At 44.9% G+C, this 19,515-nt stretch overlaps 1 protein-coding gene across 4 annotated transcripts in view; it reads right to left on the bottom strand.

The window, feature by feature from the left end:
• Positions 1-19,515, bottom strand: part of FAM149B1 (family with sequence similarity 149 member B1) — a 43,977-nt gene that overhangs the window by 23,281 nt on the left and 1,181 nt on the right. For 3 of the 4 annotated variants that reach the window (XM_038744388.1, XM_038744390.1, XM_038744389.1), the window contains exons 2-7: positions 12,165-12,269; positions 10,859-10,988; positions 7,953-8,095; positions 6,770-6,886; positions 4,776-4,946; positions 4,242-4,429 (exon numbers count right to left, since the gene is read on the bottom strand). In XM_038744388.1, coding sequence (XP_038600316.1) covers positions 4,242-4,429; positions 4,776-4,946; positions 6,770-6,886; positions 7,953-8,095; positions 10,859-10,988; positions 12,165-12,269 — 854 coding nt within the window. Of the gene's footprint in view, positions 1-4,241; positions 4,430-4,775; positions 4,947-6,769; positions 6,887-7,952; positions 8,096-10,858; positions 10,989-12,164; positions 12,270-19,515 lie in introns of those variants that run through there. The other variant, XM_038744391.1, reaches the window with a different exon arrangement.

Below are 19,515 nucleotides of genomic sequence, written 5' to 3'. Positions count from 1 at the left end.
CTCCACTGGCTTTCTACTCCAACCCACTCACCAATTTGGACACACACTCAATCTCATCAACTCTAATCCTTGTACAATCTCTACTCTCATCAACTCTGAAATTCCTCTTTCTGACCGTAATCTCCTCACCTATTTTCTCTCCCACACACACAATTCCCTGCAAATCTGTTCTGCTTCCCAGAGACCCCATCCAGTTTTCTAGAGTTTTCCTACCTCATTTGGTCTCTATACCCAAACTACCTTCTCTTGAAGCACAAATCGACCCTCTCAACACCACCCGTCCTCTGAACTCGATTCTCTCACTCCTTCCCTTCCACCAACCTCGTACCACTGCCCTTGAGCGAATTATCTACACCTGCTGCCCTCATCTTTTCTCCTCCAATTCTCTCCTTGACCCCCTCCAATCTGCCTCCCGCCCCCTCCACTCTATGGAAACCGCCCTCTCTAAAATGACCAATGACCTCCTCTTGCCAAATCCAATGGCCTCTACTCCATCCTAATCCTCCTCAACTTCTCAGCTGCCTTCGACGCTGTGGACCACCCCTTTCTCCTGGAAACATCAGCTAACCTTGGCTTCACTATCCATGGTCCTCTCCCTCCTACCTCTCTGGCTGCTGCTTCTCAGTCTCCTTCAAGGCACCTCTTCTACCTCTCAACCTCTAACCGCAAGAGTCCCTCAAGGCTCCGTTCTAAATCACTTTCTAGTTTCCATCTACACCCAATCCCTCCCTCAGCTTCAACTACTATTCCCAAATCTACCTATCCAGCCCTGATCTTTCTCCTTCTTTGCAGTCTTGCAATTCCTCCCTTCCTTCAGGGCATCTCGACTTGGATGCCCCGCCAACACCTCAAACTTAACGTGTCCTAAACGAGTCCTCATCTTCCCACCCAAATCCTGTCCTCCCCATCGCTGTGGAGAACATCACCATCCTCCCTATCTCACAAGCTTCTAACCTTGGCATTATTCTCGACTCATCCCTCATTCGACCCACATAATTATTAATTATTATTATTGTTGTTGTTAGGGAGGGAGACAGATATTAATAGAAATAAATACATTACGGATATGTACATGAGTATTGTGGGGCTGGGAAGCGGTATGAATAAAGGGAGCAAGTCGGTGAAATGCAGAAGGGAGTGGGAGAAGAGGAAAGGAGGGCTTAGTCAGGGAAGGCCTCTTGCAGATGGAGATCAATAAGGCTTTGAAGTGGGGTTGAGATCAGTAGTAGAGGAGTGAAGTGTGTGCGCTGGGTGGTAGTAGGAAAGTAGAGGGGCAAGGCAGTAAGCGCTTAACAAATGCCAATTATTATTATTATTATTACTTTAAAGGCAATGGTGAGGAATTTTGGCAGAGCACACGAACCAAGGTTCTAGGGTAATCGACTAATTCTCTTCCAAACCTCTCACTGAGGAAAAGGGTCCCTCTGCTCTCTCATGGGGAGGAAGAGGAAGTGGTGTGCCTTCAACCTTGGCAAATGGAGGAGCTGGGAAATAGGAAAATTGTTTTATTTGCCAATCCTTCAAACACCTTCTACTGTGTGCGGTGGGGAGTGAAAAGATTCGAAAGTGCTAGAGGACAAGGAAAACAGAGTTTGAAGTGGGAGGTGCTATAAAATAAAGCCAGGCAATGGGTGCTAAATAAGAGGATAATTTAGGAGGATGTGAATCCAATACTACCTGGCTTTTTTTCTTAATACTATTACTAATAATAAAAAAGCCAGATAGTGTTGGATTCCATTCTCCTAAATAATAACAGTAACAATAATATTTGTTAAGCACTTCCTATGTGTCTAGCACGGTTCTAAGCACTAGGGTAAAACAAGCCTTTCAGGTTGGACACAGTCCCTGTCCCACATAGGGCTCACAGTCTTAATCCCCGTTTTATAGATGAGGTAACTAAGGCCCAGAGAAGTAAAGTGGCTTGACCAAGGTCACACAGCAGACTAGTGGCAGAGCCAGAACTAGAACCCAGGCCCTTCTGAAACACTTAAGAAAATCTTAAGACCGGGTTGACCGCTACCATCCAATGCCCGGGAAGCCAATCAATCAATCGTCTATATATCACTAGGAATGCCAGGCTAGACTGTGAGTCTGTTCATTCATTCACTCAATCGTATTTATTGAGCGCTTACTGTGTGCAGAGCACTGGACTAAGCGCTTGGGAAGTACAAGTCGGCAACAGATAGAGACGGTCCCTACCCAACAATGGGCTCACAGTCTAGAAGGGGGAGACAGACAACAAAACAAAACATGTAGATTGGTGTCAAAACTGTCAGAACAAACAGAATTATAGCTATATGCACACATGTTGTTGGGTAGGGACCACCTCTATATGTTGCCAATTTGTACTTTCCGAGTGCTTAGTACAGTGCTCTGCACACAGTAAGCGCTCAATAAATACGATTGAATGAATGAATGCCAGGGCAACGAGATGCAGTTTTGTAATGGATGGCTTCACTTGACTCAGTCACTCTGAAGAGGAGGCCTTCCCAGACTGAGCCCCCTCCTTCCTCTCCCCCTCTCCATCCCCTCCACCTTACCTCCTTCCCTTCCCCACAGCACCTGTATATATGTATATATGTTTGTACGTATTTATTACTCTATTTATTTATTTATCTTACTTGTACATATCTATTCTATTTATTTTATTTTGTTAAAATGTTTTGTTTTGTTCTCTGTCTCCCCCTTCTAGACTGTGAGCCCACAGTTGGGTAGGGACCGTCTCTATATGTCGCCAACTTGTACTTCGCAAGCGCTTAGTACAGTGTTCTGCACACAGTAAGCGCTCAATAAATATGATTGAATGAATGAATGCCAGGGCAATGAGACGCAGTTTTGTAATGGATGGCTTCACTTGACTCAGTCACGCTGAAGAGGAGGCCTTCCCAGACTGAGCCCCCTCCTTCCTCTCCCCCTCCTCCACCTCTCCTTCCCCACAGCACCTGTATATATGTATATATGTTTGTACGTATTTATTACTCTATTATTTATTTTACTTGTACATATCTATTCTATTTATTTTATTTTGTTAATATGTTTCGTTTTGTTCTCTGTCTCCCCCTTCTAGACTGTGAGCCCACAGTTGGGTAGGGACCGTCTCTATATGTCACCGACTTGTACTTCCCAAGCGCTTAGTACAGTGCTCTGCACACAGTAAGCGCTCAATAAATACAACTGATTGATTGATTGATTGAATGGCAAGTGTCGAAACTCTGTCCAAATCTCCCACTAACACCAGGGTTTTATATCCTAAAGCCCTTCTATTACGCCACACGACTTGTGTCTGCAAGTGGAGTCCTCTAGGATGTGACCTCTACAGTGTTTGTTTGCACTCGATCAATCAATCAGTGGTATTTATTGAGCGCTTACTGTGTGCAGAGCACACTAAACACTTGGGAGAGAACACTACAACTGAATTCAACAAACACAACTCCCAAGGTGACAAGAGTGAGAGCAGCAATAATAACTTCACGATCCATAAAATATCAGGATGAGAACATCAAATTCCCACTCAATATGTCCGATGGTAAAGGGAAAGCACAAAGATTATGTTTCCTAATGACTCATGAGAAGCAGCGTGGCTCAGTGGGAAGAGCCCGGGCTTTGGAGTCAGAGGTCACGGGTTCGAATCCCAGCTCCACCACAAGTCTGCTGTGTGACCTTGGGCAAGTCACTTCACTTCTCTGAGCCTCAGTTACCTCATCTGTAAAAATGGGGATTAAGACTGTGAGCCCCACGTGGGACAACTTGATCACATTGTATCCCCCCACCCAGCGCTTAGAACAGTGCTTTGAACATAGTAAGCGCTTAACAAATGCCATTATTATTACAATTATTATTATTATGAAGTATTACCAAAAGTTAAATACGCCCAGTTCTTGTAGAACGGAAAGGTTGCACTGAGGGAAACTTGGGGTGACACACTCCATCTATTCTGACACCACCTGCATGTACAAGCAATTTCTTGTTGTTGGAAGTTCCCAAATTTCCTTATCACATTTTCGCAAAAATCCATATTGAAAATGCACAATGGCAGAATTGAGGGTTAACTAAATAGATAGTAACACGCATAAAATGAATTGGGTGGAAACCCCCTAAAAAATCTAGCTCTACAAAGTGGTAGTCGCTAAGTTTAATAGGTTAAAGTTGAAAGGTCCCCCCTCCCCGGCCAGCCGAGGGTAATCAATTAGATTATAAGATTATTGTCCATTTTTCCATTAAACTTTCACTCTGATCCTCACCTGATGCCGATCCCTCCCAGTATTTGCGGATCAGCTCCTCCATTCGGTCAAGGACTTTGCTCCACACGTGGTCAAACACACAAGCCAGCACTGCCTCCTTCATGCAGTAGAACGGAGAAATGGGCGGGTAACCTGATTTCCGTCTCTCTGAAGACACTCTTAATTTCTTTTCATGCAGCACTTCTTCCCTATGAACGAGACAGAGGGAGGGAAGTGAGGAAAAGCAGAGGATGAGTGGGGAAGAGACTCGTGCTGCGTGTTCAACAAACTCATCTTTGCGTGAAGCCGCCTTTAAAAGTCCAAAGGGCTCAAAGCAGAGAACAGTCGTAGGGAGATGAGCCTCAATCAAAAACTTCATGTTATCGAAAAACTACTTTCTGAAGCTTAGGCTAACAAAAAAGATTTAACATCAAAACACAGAAATGGAGGTCAAGCTAATTAATTACGGTTGAGATTTGCGATCCGGAGTGAAAATTAGACATAAAAGACACCAACAGGGAAAGGGGGTAAAATCTTAAAATACAAAACATCTACATGTCTCTGCAGTCGAATGCTAAGTATTCCTCGATTATTCCTTCTGAGACGATCACGCTCTCTTCCTCTTCTTCGCTTTCGGTAGAATACAGACTCGGAGATTGAGGGATAGAAGTGGATTTATGGAGGTGAGAAACCGAGAGAGGTAACTTCTTGCCCCTTATTCCAAACCTAGGAAAGAGAAAAACGGCCTTTTTCAGAAACAGGAGGCAAGAGCGCAAAATTGAGAATACTGGGCCACTGCCTATCCAAATCTTTCTCCACTGGCACACTTAGGAGGCACCTTTAGTCTAGAATCCAAGAAAACACTCCCTTTAGGTACTCGCTTTCTTTGGCACCATGCCAAATTCATACCGAATATTAACAAAAATTCCTCACCATTGGCTTTAAAGTACTCAATCACCTTGCCCCTCCAACCTTACCTCACTACTCTCCTACCACAACCCAGCCCGCCGCACACTTCACTCGTCCGTGGCTCAGTGGAAAGAGCGCGTGCTTGGGAGTCAGAGGTCATGGGTTCTAATCCCAGCTCTGCCACTTGTCAGCTGTGTGATTTTGGGCAAGTCACTTCACTTCTCTGGGCCTCAGGTACCTCATCTGGAAAATGGGGATTAAGACTGTGGGCCCTATGTGGGACAACCTGATTACCTTGTATCTCCCCCAGTGCTTAGAACAGTGCTTGGCACACAGTAGGTGCTTAATAAATACCAAAATTATCATTATTATAAGTAATACTGATCTTCTCACCCCCACTTCAAAGCCTTATTGAGGGCAAATCTCTATCTCCAAGAGGCCTTCCCTGATTAAGCCCTCCTTTCCTCTTCTCCCACTCCCTTCTGCATTGCACCGACTTGCTCCCTTTATTCATCTCCCTTCCCAGCCCCACAGCACTTACACACACATCCGTAATTTATTTATTTCTGTAAATTATTTATTACTGAGAGCTCACCTCCTCCAGGAGGCCTTCCCAGACTGAGCCCCTTCCTTCCTCTCCCACTCGTCCCCTCTCCATCCCCATCTTACCTCCTTCCCTTCCCCACAGCACCTGTATATATGTATATATGTTTGTACATATTTATTACTCTATTTATTTTACTTGTACATATCTATTCTATTTTATTTTGTTAGTATGTTCGGTTTTGTTCTCTGTCTCCCCCTTTTAGACTGTGAGCCCACTGTTGGGTAGGGACTGTCTCTAGATGTTGCCAACATGTCCTTCCCAAGCGTTTAGTACAGTGCTCTGCACACAGTAAGCGCTCAATAAATACGATTGATGATGATGATGATGATTTCTATTAATATCTGTCTCCCTCTCTAACAACAATAATAATAATTAATAATTATGGCATTTGTTAAATGTTTACTATGTGCCAAGCACTGTTCTAAGCGCTGGGGTAGATACAAGGTAATCAGGTTGTCCCACGTGGGGCTCACGTTCTTAATCCCCATTTGACAGATGAGGTAACTGAGGCCCAGAGAAGTTTAGTGGCTTGCCCAAAGTCACACAGCAAACAAGTGGCAGAGCCAGGATTAGAACCCATGTCCTCTGGCTCCCAAGCCCGGGCTCTTTCCACTAAGCCACGCTTAGTGGAGTCACCGGGAAAGAGGCTGAGGAACACTCTTCTCCTTGGCTGATTCCTCAGTTTGGTACTGTCCAAAAGCTCATTGAGGGCAGGGAATGTGTCTGTTTAATTTTATATTGTACTCTCCCAAGCACTTAGTGCAGTGCTCTGTACATGGTAAGTGTGCAATAAATACAAATGAATGAATTCAACCAAGCTTGTACCTTGTTTCCTTCCTCCCAAAATAACAGCAAACACGACCTTATCATGACCTTATTGTCCTCTTATCACAGGGAACAATATGCCGGTGCATTTATATTATTATTCAAAATCATTTTCATTGTCTAACTTGAATTTCCCAAATGGCTGGCCCATGGGAAAGAGAAGCGAGACCGAGCTCTGGAGGTTCAAACAAGATGATCTAAAACTTACACAGTAGAATCTCTTTCTTGGGGAAAGTTGATCTCCTGGGAAGTTGAAGTAACAGAAGGGGATCCGGGATATAATCCATAACCTTCACACGGAGTGACTATCTGCTTGCCCAGAATCCTTCACATGAGAGAAGCAAAGTAATACGCTCAAAAGTCTTACAATCAAAAAAACCAACATTTGACAAGCAGGTTCACTACTGAAAGCTTTAAGACTAAATGTCAATATGCTACATAGAAGTCACAATCTAATACTAAGAGTGATCAAAAACGGGGAGAGCGGGGAAGAGAGTGCAGCAGATACTTTTCAACGCATATTTTTTTAAGCTTGGGTAGGTCAGCCAAAGGAGTCTTTAGTTTCTTCTTATCGTCAAAAATATGAAGTCAGGAGGACATAGAGAGGAGAGGGCTTTTCCAAATTTGGCTGCTTTAGAAAAGTGCTGCCTTTCTCTTATTAAAGCAGACTGTTGTTGGTCCTGAGCCAGTAGAAAGAGCTTTCTGGAAGTCAGAGAAAAAGCTCATAAAATGCGCACTCAAATTTACAAACACATTTCAGTTCCACACAGGTCCAAGTCCTGTCCCGGGATAAGCTAAGAACTGAAACCATCTTCTGTGTCTCGCTTCCAGAACATTCAGTCAGACTAAGCCACCTGGACCTTAAAATTTTTGTTTATGGGGAGAGGTGCCTAATTTGCCCAAAAGAGTCACCGGGAAAGAGGCTGAGGAACACTCTCCCCCCTTGGCTGACTTCTCAATTTGGTATTGTCCAAAAGAAGTTAATAAGTAAACAGTGACGAAAAAAACAACCCATGAGTTATGAAAACTGGAGACCAAGATATCTGAAAAAAGTAAAATCCCACATTTGGCAGTAGTTTTTAACAGAATGGAGGCCTTCCAATGACTGGGCCTGGATACTTCCAAGTAGAAGCCTTTGGGAACAGGCGATTTCCTGGGAAGCTGAAGGAACTGAAGGGAATCTGGGATATAATTCAGAACCGTCACACGGAGTGAGTATCAGCTTACCCAGAATCCTTCATTGAGAGAAGCAAAGTAATACAATCAAAACTATTACGATCAAAAACACCAAAATTCGACATGCATGTTCACTACTGAAACACCACCTTTGGGAAACACCCACTTATAATCATCCGATCATAAATTTATAAGCCTCTCCACCCCCTGGATACCTGAGATGAGGAAAGCTGGAGGTCCATTGTTGGCACTCTTCCTGGAGTCCCTTCGCATGCGTGCTTAGTTTCTGCTCGTACAAGAGCTCATCAATATCCCTGAACATCAACTGGACTCGTTCAGTGGCATTTCTATCCAGCTCCTAAGAAAGAAAATTATCCAGAAAACAAGAGTGGGAGGTTGGAGAACTCTGTTTAAAGGCCCCAGGTTTTGGAAAAAAACCATTTTAAAATCATGCAATGAATCTAAAATTCTGACATATTTCCTTCGGCGATAGTGCACGCCCAAATTCCTCAGACTGCCTCTCTTCTGGTGAGAAATAAGTAAAAATATTCACAATGCCTTAATCAGCTAAGATGCGTCTTCCAGCTGAAGACGATTCACTTGTAGAAAATAAGACTGTCGAACTTCAAAAATAACAATAGTGGAAAAAAACGATTCTAAACCTATCAGGTTTCCTAATGGGAGCCTTCTTTCAACCCTGACTGGATTCGTGAGTTCTACTGGAAATAGAAAACAACTTGATAATGGCCGCATTTCAGTTCTCTCTTCCGGAGCAAGCTTCGCGCTATTCAACAGTCAACTATTTATCTGGCTCCGGTGACAAGAGAGAAATGGAATTTATTAGTCTGAATCTCATTTGAAGAGGAGAGGGGAAACAGAGGAAATTCTGCCATTGCCTGGAGTTACCTCGGCCAAGTCCCTAAGCAACTGCAGCTTAATTTCCCTAACAATAAATCAAGAAAGAGTCTAATTGACCTGGTGACCTATAAAGACTGAGAAAGAAATACAGCACTCGAGATCTGCGGATTCACTTCAAACATCATCATCATCATCATCATCAATCGTATTTATTGAGCGCTTACTATGTGCAGAGCACTGTACTAAGCGCTTGAACATAACAAAGTAACCAAGCTATCCAGTCTCTGCCTTGCCGGGCCCCATCTCCCGCTGCTGCTTCTCTGCCCAGTGCAGTTTCAGCCAGTGTCCTTACTCCCACGCAATCTGGCACTGAAGGGATAGGGCCGAGTCTAACCATCATCAATCGTATTTATTGAGCGCTTACTGCGTGCAGAGCACTGGACTAAGCGCTTGGGAAGAACAAGTTGGCAACATATGGAGACGGTCCCTACCCAACAGTGGGTTCACAGTCTAAAAGGGGGAGACAGAGAACAAAACCAAACATACTAACCACCTTCACACTCTTTCCCAGCACTTAGTACAGTGCTCAACACTCAATGAGTGCTCATTAAAAAGTATTATTACTACTACTCCCAAGGGGCCAACTCTTCAACTCTTTTCAAGCCCGCCTATACCGAGGATTTCAGCTTCTCATGCTCCACCTCTCCTGCCTCCTCTGCTCCTTCCTCTTCTTCCCCATTGTGGGCAAGGTGCAGGTCTACCAAATCTATTATTTATCATTATTATTGGAGAAGTAGCATGACCTAGTGGATAGAGCACGGGCCTGGATGGCAGGAGGTCATGGGTTCTAATCCCGGCTCTGCCGCTTGTCTTACCTCTCATTTTATCCCGACTGGACTACTGCATCAGCCTCCTCTCTGATCTCCCCTCCGCCTGTCTCTCCCCACTTCAGTCTATACTTCACGTTGCTGCCGGGATCATCCTTGTGCAGAAACGCTCTGGGCCTGTTACTCCCCTCCTCAAAAATCTCTAGTGGCTGCCTGTCAACCTATGCATCAAGCAAAAACTCCTCACCCTGGGCTTCAAGGCTGTCCATCACCTCGCCCCCTTCTACCTCACCTCCCTTCTCTCCTTCTCCAGCCCAGCCCGCACCCTCCGCTCCTCTGCCGCTAACCTCCTCACTGTACCTCGTTCTCGCCTGTCCCGCCGTCGACCCCCGGCCCACATCCTCCCCATGGCCTGGAATGCCCTCCCTCTGCCCATCCGCCAAGCTAGCTCTCTTCCTCCCTTCAAAGCCCTACTGAGAGCTCACCTCCTCCAAGAGGCCTTCCCAGACTGAGCCCCCTTTTTCCTCTCCTCCTCGCCATCCCCCCGCCCTACCTACTTCCCCTCCCCACAGCACTTGTATATATATTTGTACAGACTTATTACTCTGTTTATTATATCTACTATTCTATTTATTTTGTTAATGATGTGCATATAGCTTTAATTCTATTTGTTCTGAGGACTTTGATACCTGTCTACACGTTTTGTTTTGTTGTCTGTCTCGCCCTTCTAGACCGTGACCCCACTGTTGGGTAGGGGCCGTCTCTATATGTTGCCAACTTGTACTTTCCAAGCGCTTAGCACAGTGCTCTGCACACAGTAAGCGCTCAATAAATACGACTGAATGAATGAATGACTGCTGTGTGACCTTAGGCAAGTCACTTAACTTCGCTGGGCCTCAGTTCCCTCATCTGTAAAATGGGGATTAAGACAGTGAGGCCTATGTGGGACGGGGACTGTGTCCAACCCGATTACCTTGCCTCTATTCCGGTGCATAGAACAGTGCATGGCATATAGTAAGTGCTTAACAAATACCTTAGTTATTATTATTGTCCTTTCCCAAGCACTTAATACAGTGCTCTGCACACAGTAAGCACTCAATAAATATAATTGATTGCACTGCCTTCTCTCTTCCCCTTGCTCCTACTCTGGCTTCTGCTCATCCCATGGCCCATCCCTCCCAAACAATCTTTGCCAGGAACTACCTTGGCACCAATCAGAGAACTCAGAGGTGGTGACCTGGATGCAGGTACATTCCTCTGTAAATATTCTAATCACGACTATGGCTACAGATTCCTTCTGTTTCAGGTAATTTGGGCATTTACAAGAAAATGGAAAGACGGATTTTGTTTTTAAGGTTCAGTTTGGTGAATCCTGCTTCCCGGTGGTAAACTGTAAACTTTAAATCACCCCGACAAATCGTCTCTGTTCGACTCACACCATATCCCCAGGAGAAGTCCGAGCTGCCTTCGGTGGAGATCCCCGTGCCCGTATGACTCTGAATGGCAGACCTCAAATTCCCAGCGTCGGCTGACGTAAAAGGCGATTCTTGCGTGATTTCAAACTCGCTAAACGAATAATTAGGATGGGGAGGGAGGAAACTTGATCAGATTTTCTCAGACGGAATTGTGTCCATGTTTCTACGAACTGTAGTCCACTTTTCTATTACGCACGATGGAAGTACCCACTCTGGATTACTACCAGACAGCAATATTCTGTCCCTCCAACCTTCTCACAATCTTTGACACCCACAATCTACCACGAGGGTCCCCTCTAGGCTTATCCACCCGGGGCTGCCTCTTCCTGGAGATGAGAATTCCCCCAGGACTGCCTCTCCCACAGCCCATATGAGGCCAAGCCTTATTTTTACTTACCGGATACTTCAAAGTATCTTTGCCATTTCTTCCTTCTTTTAGATCAGATCACTGAGAACTAAGATGTTTACTGAATGTAAGCAATGTGTATTGTACTCTCGTAATACTCTTTCTGCTACCCGGGAATCAAGAGACCCAGGTTCCAGTCCCAGCTTGGCCAATGGCCTGCTGTGTTCATTCAATCGTATTTATTGAGCGCTTACTGTGGGCAGAGCACTGTACTAAGCGCGGCAAGTCACAAACTCTTTTGGCCTCAGTTACCTCATCTGTTAGATGGGGAATATATATCTGCTCTCCCTACCTCTTTGATCAGAGAAGCAGCGTGGCTCAGTGGAAAGAGCACGGGCTTTGGAGTCAGAGGTCATGGGTTCGAATCCCAGCTCCACCACGTCTGCTGTGTGACCTTGGGCAAGTCACTTAACTTCTCTGAGCCTCAGTTACCTCATCTATAAAATGGGGACTGACTGTGAGCCCCACGTGGGACAACCTGATCATCTTGTATCCCCTCCAGCGCTTAGAACAGTGCTTTGCACATAGTAAGCGCTTAACAAATGCGCTCATTATTATTATTATTATCTGGAGTCCCACATGGGGCAGGGAAAGTGTCTGACCTGATTCCCTTGTATCTACCCAAAACACTTAACACCGTGCTTGGCCCACAGTAAGCGCTTAACAAACACCATTTTTATTTTCAAGGGTGAAGAGTGTAAATACGATAGCATTAGAAACTATTGGAAATTTGAGAATAACTTAATTTAGAGACAACGTCACAAGAACAAGGCACTTAAATAGGGCAGCACATAGAAAACTCAGAATTTTAATATCGACACAACCAAAGTAGAACCTTTACCATTAATTCTAAGCACAAACCTCTGATAACTTGAGTCTTTTCCATCGCTGTCACTGACAGGGGAAATTTCCTCCAGGTGATCTGGAAGAGGGTGACGTTCTAGAGCATTTTTGGTTAGTCCTTGCCTAGGGGAAATAAGACACGACACGTGGTTGGTGGAAATCACTCTGAACCGTTTTGAGTCTTCCCTGACTTAAATCCTCATTTCCTCACCCTACTCTCCACTCGGTGTCATCTATGCACTGGGTGTGCACCCAGAAAGCGCTTAAATACATATCCTTATTCTCTGCCATTTCCCCTATCTGTAATTTATTCTAATGTCTGTCTCCCCAGATAGACTGTAAGCTCCTTGGAGGCAGGTATTGTGTCTGACACCTCTATTGTACTTTACTCTCTTAGACTGTGAGCACCTTGAAAGACAGGGCCCGTGTGTAATTCCCACCTACATATTAACTCCCAAGAGTTTAGAACAATGCTCTACACACCGTAAGCACTTAAATACTTTTAGGATTACTATCTTTCCAATCAGTCAGTCGTATTTATTGATTGCTTACCAAGTGCAGACCACTGTACTTTAAACTCGGGAGAGTACAATGCAACAGAGTTGGTAGACACAATCCCTGCCCACGAGGAGCTCACAGTCTTAAATGAATTATGAGTATGCATGTAAATACTGTGGGATTGAGGATGGGGTGAATATCAAGTATCTAAATTGTACGGCTCCAAGTGCAGAGGTAATATAGAAAGGGTGGAGGGGAGGGATGTGTGATTTGAATGGGCCTTTGAAGGTAAGGGGAGTTACTGTCTGTGAGATATAATGCGAAAGGGAGCTCCAGGAAGGAAACGGGCAAGGGGACAGCAGGGAGATAAATGAGATGGGGGTACAGTGAGCATGTTCGTGTTATAGGAGCCGAGGGTGTGGACTGGGATGTTCTCATCTGCAAAATGGGGATTGAGACTGGAAGCCCCATGTGGGACAGGGACTGTGTATCCACTCCTGCGCTGAGTACAGTGCCTGGTGTATAGTAAGCCCTGGACGAATATTATTAATTCACAGCCGATGGCAAGGAGTTTCTATTTGATACCGAGCCATTGGAGATTCTTGAGGATGGAGGAGGCGTGGATGGAATGGGTTTTTGGAAAAATGTCCCGGGTAGCAGAGTGAAATGAAGACTGGAATGGAGAGCTAGGAGGCAGGGAGGTCAGCGTAGGGGCTAATGCAGTAACCAAGGCAGGATATAAGTGCTTGGATCGGGGTTACAACAGTTTGGATGGACAGGAAAGGGTAGATTTTGGCAATGTTGTGAAATGCTTAGCGCAGCGCTCCGCATACAGTAAGGGCTCAGTAAATACCACAGATTGATTGGTACCTATGGTACGGAGAAGCAGCGTGGCTCCGCGGAAAGAGCGCGGGCTTGGGAGTCAGAGGCTATGGGTTCGAATCCCGCCTCCCCTACATGTCTGCTGTGTGACCTTGGGCAAGTCACTTCACTTCTCTGTGCCTCAGTTCCCTCATCTGTAAAATGGGGATTAAGACTGTAAACCCCACATGGGACAACCTCATCTCCTTGTATTCCCCCCAGCGCTTAGAACAGTGCTTTGCACATAGTAAGCGCTTAACAAATACGAACATTATTATTACCTCCCTACAGCTTCCCAACAAATCGGATTCTTCACATTTTTAAAACCTGTTCCTCAAAGATACGGTCTATTTCGATCTGCACTGAAAACAGTACGGTTGAGGCTTGTCAGGTGCAGGTTGGGAGAAAGGGGCCTGCTGAGAGTGTGACAAATGAAAAGCCAAAAACAACAACCTGAGCTTTCCACGAGACTCAAGGACCAATTTCCCTAGAAAAAAACCCGCTCAGGGGCCATTTTTAGTGTCCAGGCTCATTGAGCGCTTACTGTGTACAGAGCACTGTACTAATCACTGGGAGAGTACAATAAGACAGAGCTGATAGACACGTTCCCTACCCACAAAAAATCTTATCAGTCTAGACTCACATGATTCATTCACTCATTCCTAATTATTGAGCACTTTGTACAGAGCATTGTACTAAGCACTAAGGACAGTACAATACAATTTATTCATTCATATTTATTAAGCAGTTACTGTGCACAGAGCACTGTACTAAGGGCTAGGAAGAGTGCAATACAGTTCATGCGTTCGTTTATATGTATTAAGTGCTTACTGCGTGCAGAGCACTGTACTAAGCGCTAGGGAGAGTGCAATACAATTCATGTGTTCGTTCATATGTATTAAGTGCTTACTGCGTGCAGAGCACTGTACTAAGCCCTAGGGAGAGTGCAATACAACAACTCATTCATTCGATAGTATGTATTCAGCGCTTACTGTGTGCCGAACACCGTACTGCTCAATAAATACGGCTGAATGAATGGTTGTGTTGCACTCTCTCTAGCGCTTAGTACAGTGCTCCGCACCCAGTAAGCAGCAGCATGACTTAGTGGAAAGAGCACGGGCTTGGGACCCAGAGGTCGTGGGTTCTAATCCCAACTCCGCTACTTGTCAGCTGTCTGACTTTGGGCATGTCACTTCTCTGGCCTCAGTTGTGTCACCTGTGAACTGGGGATGAAGACTGTGAGCCCCACGAAGGACAACCTGATTACCTTGCATCTACCCCAGCGTTCAGAATAGTGCTTGGCACATGATAAGCGCTTAACAAATACTATTATTATTATTATTATTATTAATAATAATAATATTATTACTAAGTGCCGAATAAATACAATTGGCTGAACGGCTGAATAAAGGGTAGTGGGGCAGGGGTGGGGTGTGGACAATGGGGCCAGGCCTTCCCAGAGTGAGCCCCCCTTTTCCTCTGCTCCTCCTCCCCTCTCTACTTCTGCCCTACCCCCTTCCCCTCCCCACAGCACCTGTGCATATTTGCACATATTTATTACTCTATTTTATTAATGATGCATACATATCTATAATTCTATTTATTATATTGATGCTATTGATGCCTGTCTACTTGTTTTGCTGTCTCTCTCCCCCTTCTAGACCGTGAGCCTGTTGTGGGCAGGGATGGCCTCTCTTTGGCCCTGAATTCACTCATTCATTCATTCAATCGTATTTACTGAGCGCTTACTGGGTGCAGAGCACTGTACTAAGCGCTTGGGAAGGACAAGTCGGAAACATATAGAGACGGTCCCTACCCAACAACGGGCTCACAGTCTAGAAGGGAGAGACGGACGACAAAACAAAACATGTGGACAGGTGTCAGGTCACCAGAATAAATAGAAATAAAGCTAGATGCACATCATTAACAAAATAAATAGAATAGTAAACACGTACAGGTAAAATAAATATTTTATATATATATACCTTATATATATGTTTGTATGCCTGTATATGTGTATATATGTGTATATATGTTTGTACAGACTTATTACTCTTTTTATTTATTTATTTTACTTGTCCGTATCTATTCTATTTATTTTCTTTTGTTAATATGTTTGGTTTTGTTCTCCGCCTCCCCCTTTTAGACTGTGAGCCCACTGTTGGGTAGGGACCGTCTCTATATGTTGCCAATTTGTACTTCCCAAGCGCTTAGTACAGTTCTCTGCACATAGTAAGCACTCAACAAATACGATTGATGATGATGATATATGTTATATACCTGTATATACCTTATATATATGTTTGTATACCTGTATATATGTATATATATATGTTTGTACAGATTTATTACTCTTTTTATTTATTTATTTTACTTGTCCATATCTATTCTATTCTATTTTCTTTTGTTAGTATGTTTTGTTGTCCGTCTCCCCCTTCTAGACTGTGAGCCCACTGTTGGGTAGGGACCGTCTCTATATGTTGCCAATTTGTACTTCCCAAGCGCTTAGTACAGTGCTCTGCACATAGTAAGCGCTCAATAAATACGATTGATGATGATGATGATAAATAGAGTAATAAATCTGTACAAACATCTATACAGGTGCTGTGGGGAGGGGGAAGGAGGTAGGGCGGGGGGGATAGGGAGGAGGAGAGGAGAAAGGGGGCTCCCAAGCACTTAGGACAGTGCTCCGCACACAGTAAGCGCTCAATAAATATGAGTGAGCCCGTTGTGGGCAGAGAGCGACTCTCTTTGGCGCTGAATTGTCCTCTCCCAAGCGCTTAGCCCAGTGCTCCGCACACAGTAAGCGCTCAATAAATGTGAATGAATGAATGAATGAGGCCGTTGTTGGGTCGGGACCGTCTCTATCTGTTGCCGATTTGTCCTTCCCAAGCGCTTAGTCCGGTGCTCCGCACACAGTAAGCGCTCAATAAATGTGAATGAATGAATGAATGAGGCCGTTGTTGAGTCGGGACCGTCTCTATCTGTTGCCGATTTGTCCTTCCCAAGCGCTTAGTCCGGTGCTCTGCACACAGTAAGCGCTCAATAAACACAATTGAATCATGGGTTCAAATCCCGGCTCCGCCCCCTGTCAGCAGGGTGACTTTGGGCAAGTCACTTCTCTTCTTAGAGAGGCAGCATGGCTCAGTGGAAAGAGTAACGGCTTGGGAGTCAGAGGTCGTGGGTTCTAATCCTGGTTCCGCCACTTGCCAGCTGTGTGACTTTGGGCAAGTCGCTTCACTTCTCTGGGCCTCAATTACCTCCTCTGTAAAATGGGATTAAGACTGTGAGCCCCAGGCGGGACAACCTGATTACCACGTAACCCCTCCAGGGTTAGAACAGTGCTCGGCACGTGGTAAGTGCTTAACAAATGTCATCGTTATTATTATTCTCTGGGCCTCAGTGACCTCATCTGTAAAATGGGGATGAAGACTGTGAGCCACATGTGATACAGCCTGACTACCTTGTATCTACCCCAGCGCTTAGAAGAGTGCTTGGTAATAATAATAATAATGGCATTTGTTAAGCACTTACTATGTGCAAAGCACTGCTCTAACCGCTGCGGGGGGATACAAGGTGATCAGGTTGTCCCACAGGGGGCTCACAGTCTCCATCCCCATTTTACAGATGAGGAAACTGAGGCTCAGAGAAGTGAAGTGAGTTGCCCAAGGTCACACAGCAGACATGCCTTCTAAACTGTGAGCCTGTTGTTGGGTAGGGACCGTCTCTGTATGCTGCCCACCTGTACTTCCCAAGCGTTTAGTCCAGTGCTCTGCACACAACGCTCAAAACCTACGACTGAATGAATGAATGAGCCGGGATTAGAACCCATGACCTCTGACTCCCAAGCCCAGGCTCTTGGTCCATGAGAAGCAGCGTGGCTCAGCGGAAAGAGCCCGGGCTTGGGAGTCAGAGGTCGTGGGTTCGAATCCCGGCTCCGCCACTTGTCTGCTGTGTGACCTTGGGCAAGTCACTTCACTTCTCTGTGCCTCAGTTCCCCCATCTGTAAAATGGAGATGAAGACTGTGAGCCCCACGTGGGGCGACCTGATTGCCTTGTATCTACCCCAACACTTAGAACAGTGCTTGGCACATAGTAAGTGCTTAACAAATACCATCATTATTACTATTATTGAATGAATGAATGAATGCAGAGAAGCAGTGTGGCTCAGTGGAAAGAGCCCGGGCTTTGGAGTCAGAGGTCATGGGTTCGAATCCCAGCTCCACCACTTGTCAGTTGTGTGACCTTGGGCAAGTCATTTCACTTCTCTGTGCTTCAGTGACCTCGTCTGTCAAATGGGGATGAAGGCTGTGAGCCTCACGTGGGACAACCTGATTGCCTTGTATCTACCCCAGCACTTAGAAAAGTGTTTGGCACATAGTAAGCGCTTAACAAATACCATCATTATTAATATCATTATTAACAATTTCCATCATTATTATTATTATTGAATGAATGACCACCTGTCTACATGTTTTGTCACCTGTCTACATGTTTTGTGTTGTTGTGTGTCTCCCCCTTCTAGACTGTGAGCCCGCTGTTGGGTAGGGACCGTCTCTATATATTGCCGACTTGGACTTCCCAAGCGCTTAGTCCAGTAGAAGCAGCGTGGCTCAGTGGAAAGAGCCTGGGTTTTGGAGTCAGAGGTCCTGGGTTCGAATCCCGGCTCCACCAATTGTAAGCTGTGCGACTTTGGGCGAGTCACTTCACTTCTCTGGGCCTCAGTGACCTCGTCTGTAAAAATGGGGATGAAGACTGTGAGTCCCCCGTGGGACAACCTGATCACCTTGTAACCTCCCCAGCGCTTAGCACCGTGCTTTGCACATAGTAAGCGATTAATAAATGCCATTATTATTATTATTATTGCTCTGCATGCAGTCAGCGCTCAATAAATCCGACTGTACTTGTACTTCCAACTTGGACTTGTACTATCCAACTTGGACTTCCCAAGCACTTAGTACAGTACTGTATAGTGCTCTGTTCCTCCCCCGCCTCAACCCACCGTCCTACCTCCTTCCCCTCCCCACAGCATCTGTATATATGTTTGTACATATTTATTACTCTATTTTACTTGTACATATTTACTATTCTATTTATTTTATTTTGTTAATATGTTTTGTTTTGTTGTCCGTCTCCCCCTTCTTGACCGTGAGCCCGCTGTTGGGTAGGGACCGTCTTTAGATGTTGCCAACTTGTACTTCCCAAGCGCTTAGTACAGTGCTCTGCCCACAGTAAGTGCTCAATAAATTCATTCATTCATTCAATCATATTTATTCATTCATTCATTCAATTGCATTTATTGAGCACTTACTGTGTGCAGAGCTAGAGACGGTCCCTACCCAACAGCGGGCTCACAGTCTAGAAGGGGGAGATAGACAACAAAACATATTAACAAAATAAAATAAATATAATAAATATGTACAAGTAAAATAAATAGAGTAATAAAACTGTACAAACATATATACACATATGCAGGTGCTGTGGGGAGGGGAAGGAGGTAAGGCAGGGGGATGGGGAGGGGGAAAGGAAGGGAGGGGGCTCAGTCTGGGAAGGCCTCCTGGAGGAGGTATTCAATAAATATGATTGAATGAATGAATTGAATGAATGACTGACTGCTTTGACTGACTCCTCTCCCCACGGCACCTGTATATATGTATATATGTTTGTTCACATTTATTACTCTATTTATTTATTTATTTTGCTTGTACATATCTATTCTATTTATTTTATTTTGTTAATACGTTTTGTTTTGTTCTCTGTTTCCCCCTTCTAGACTGTGAGCCCACTGTTGGGTAGGGACCATCTCTAGATGTTGCCAACTTGTACTTCCCAAGCGCTTAGTCCAGTGCTCTGCACACAGTAAGTGCTCAATAAATATGATTGAATGAGTGAATGAATGAATGAGGGGGCTCAGTCTGGGAAGGCCTCCTGGAGGAGGTATTCAATAAATACGATTGAATGAATGAATTGAATGAATGACTGACTGCTTTGACTGACTCCTCTCCCCACA

The sequence above is a fragment of the Tachyglossus aculeatus genome, chromosome 3, assembly GCF_015852505.1.
Source record: "Tachyglossus aculeatus isolate mTacAcu1 chromosome 3, mTacAcu1.pri, whole genome shotgun sequence".
Lineage (NCBI taxonomy): Eukaryota > Metazoa > Chordata > Mammalia > Monotremata > Tachyglossidae > Tachyglossus > Tachyglossus aculeatus.
The sequence above is the reverse complement of the archived record's forward strand: the minus strand, read 5'-3'. Positions and strand labels throughout refer to the sequence as shown.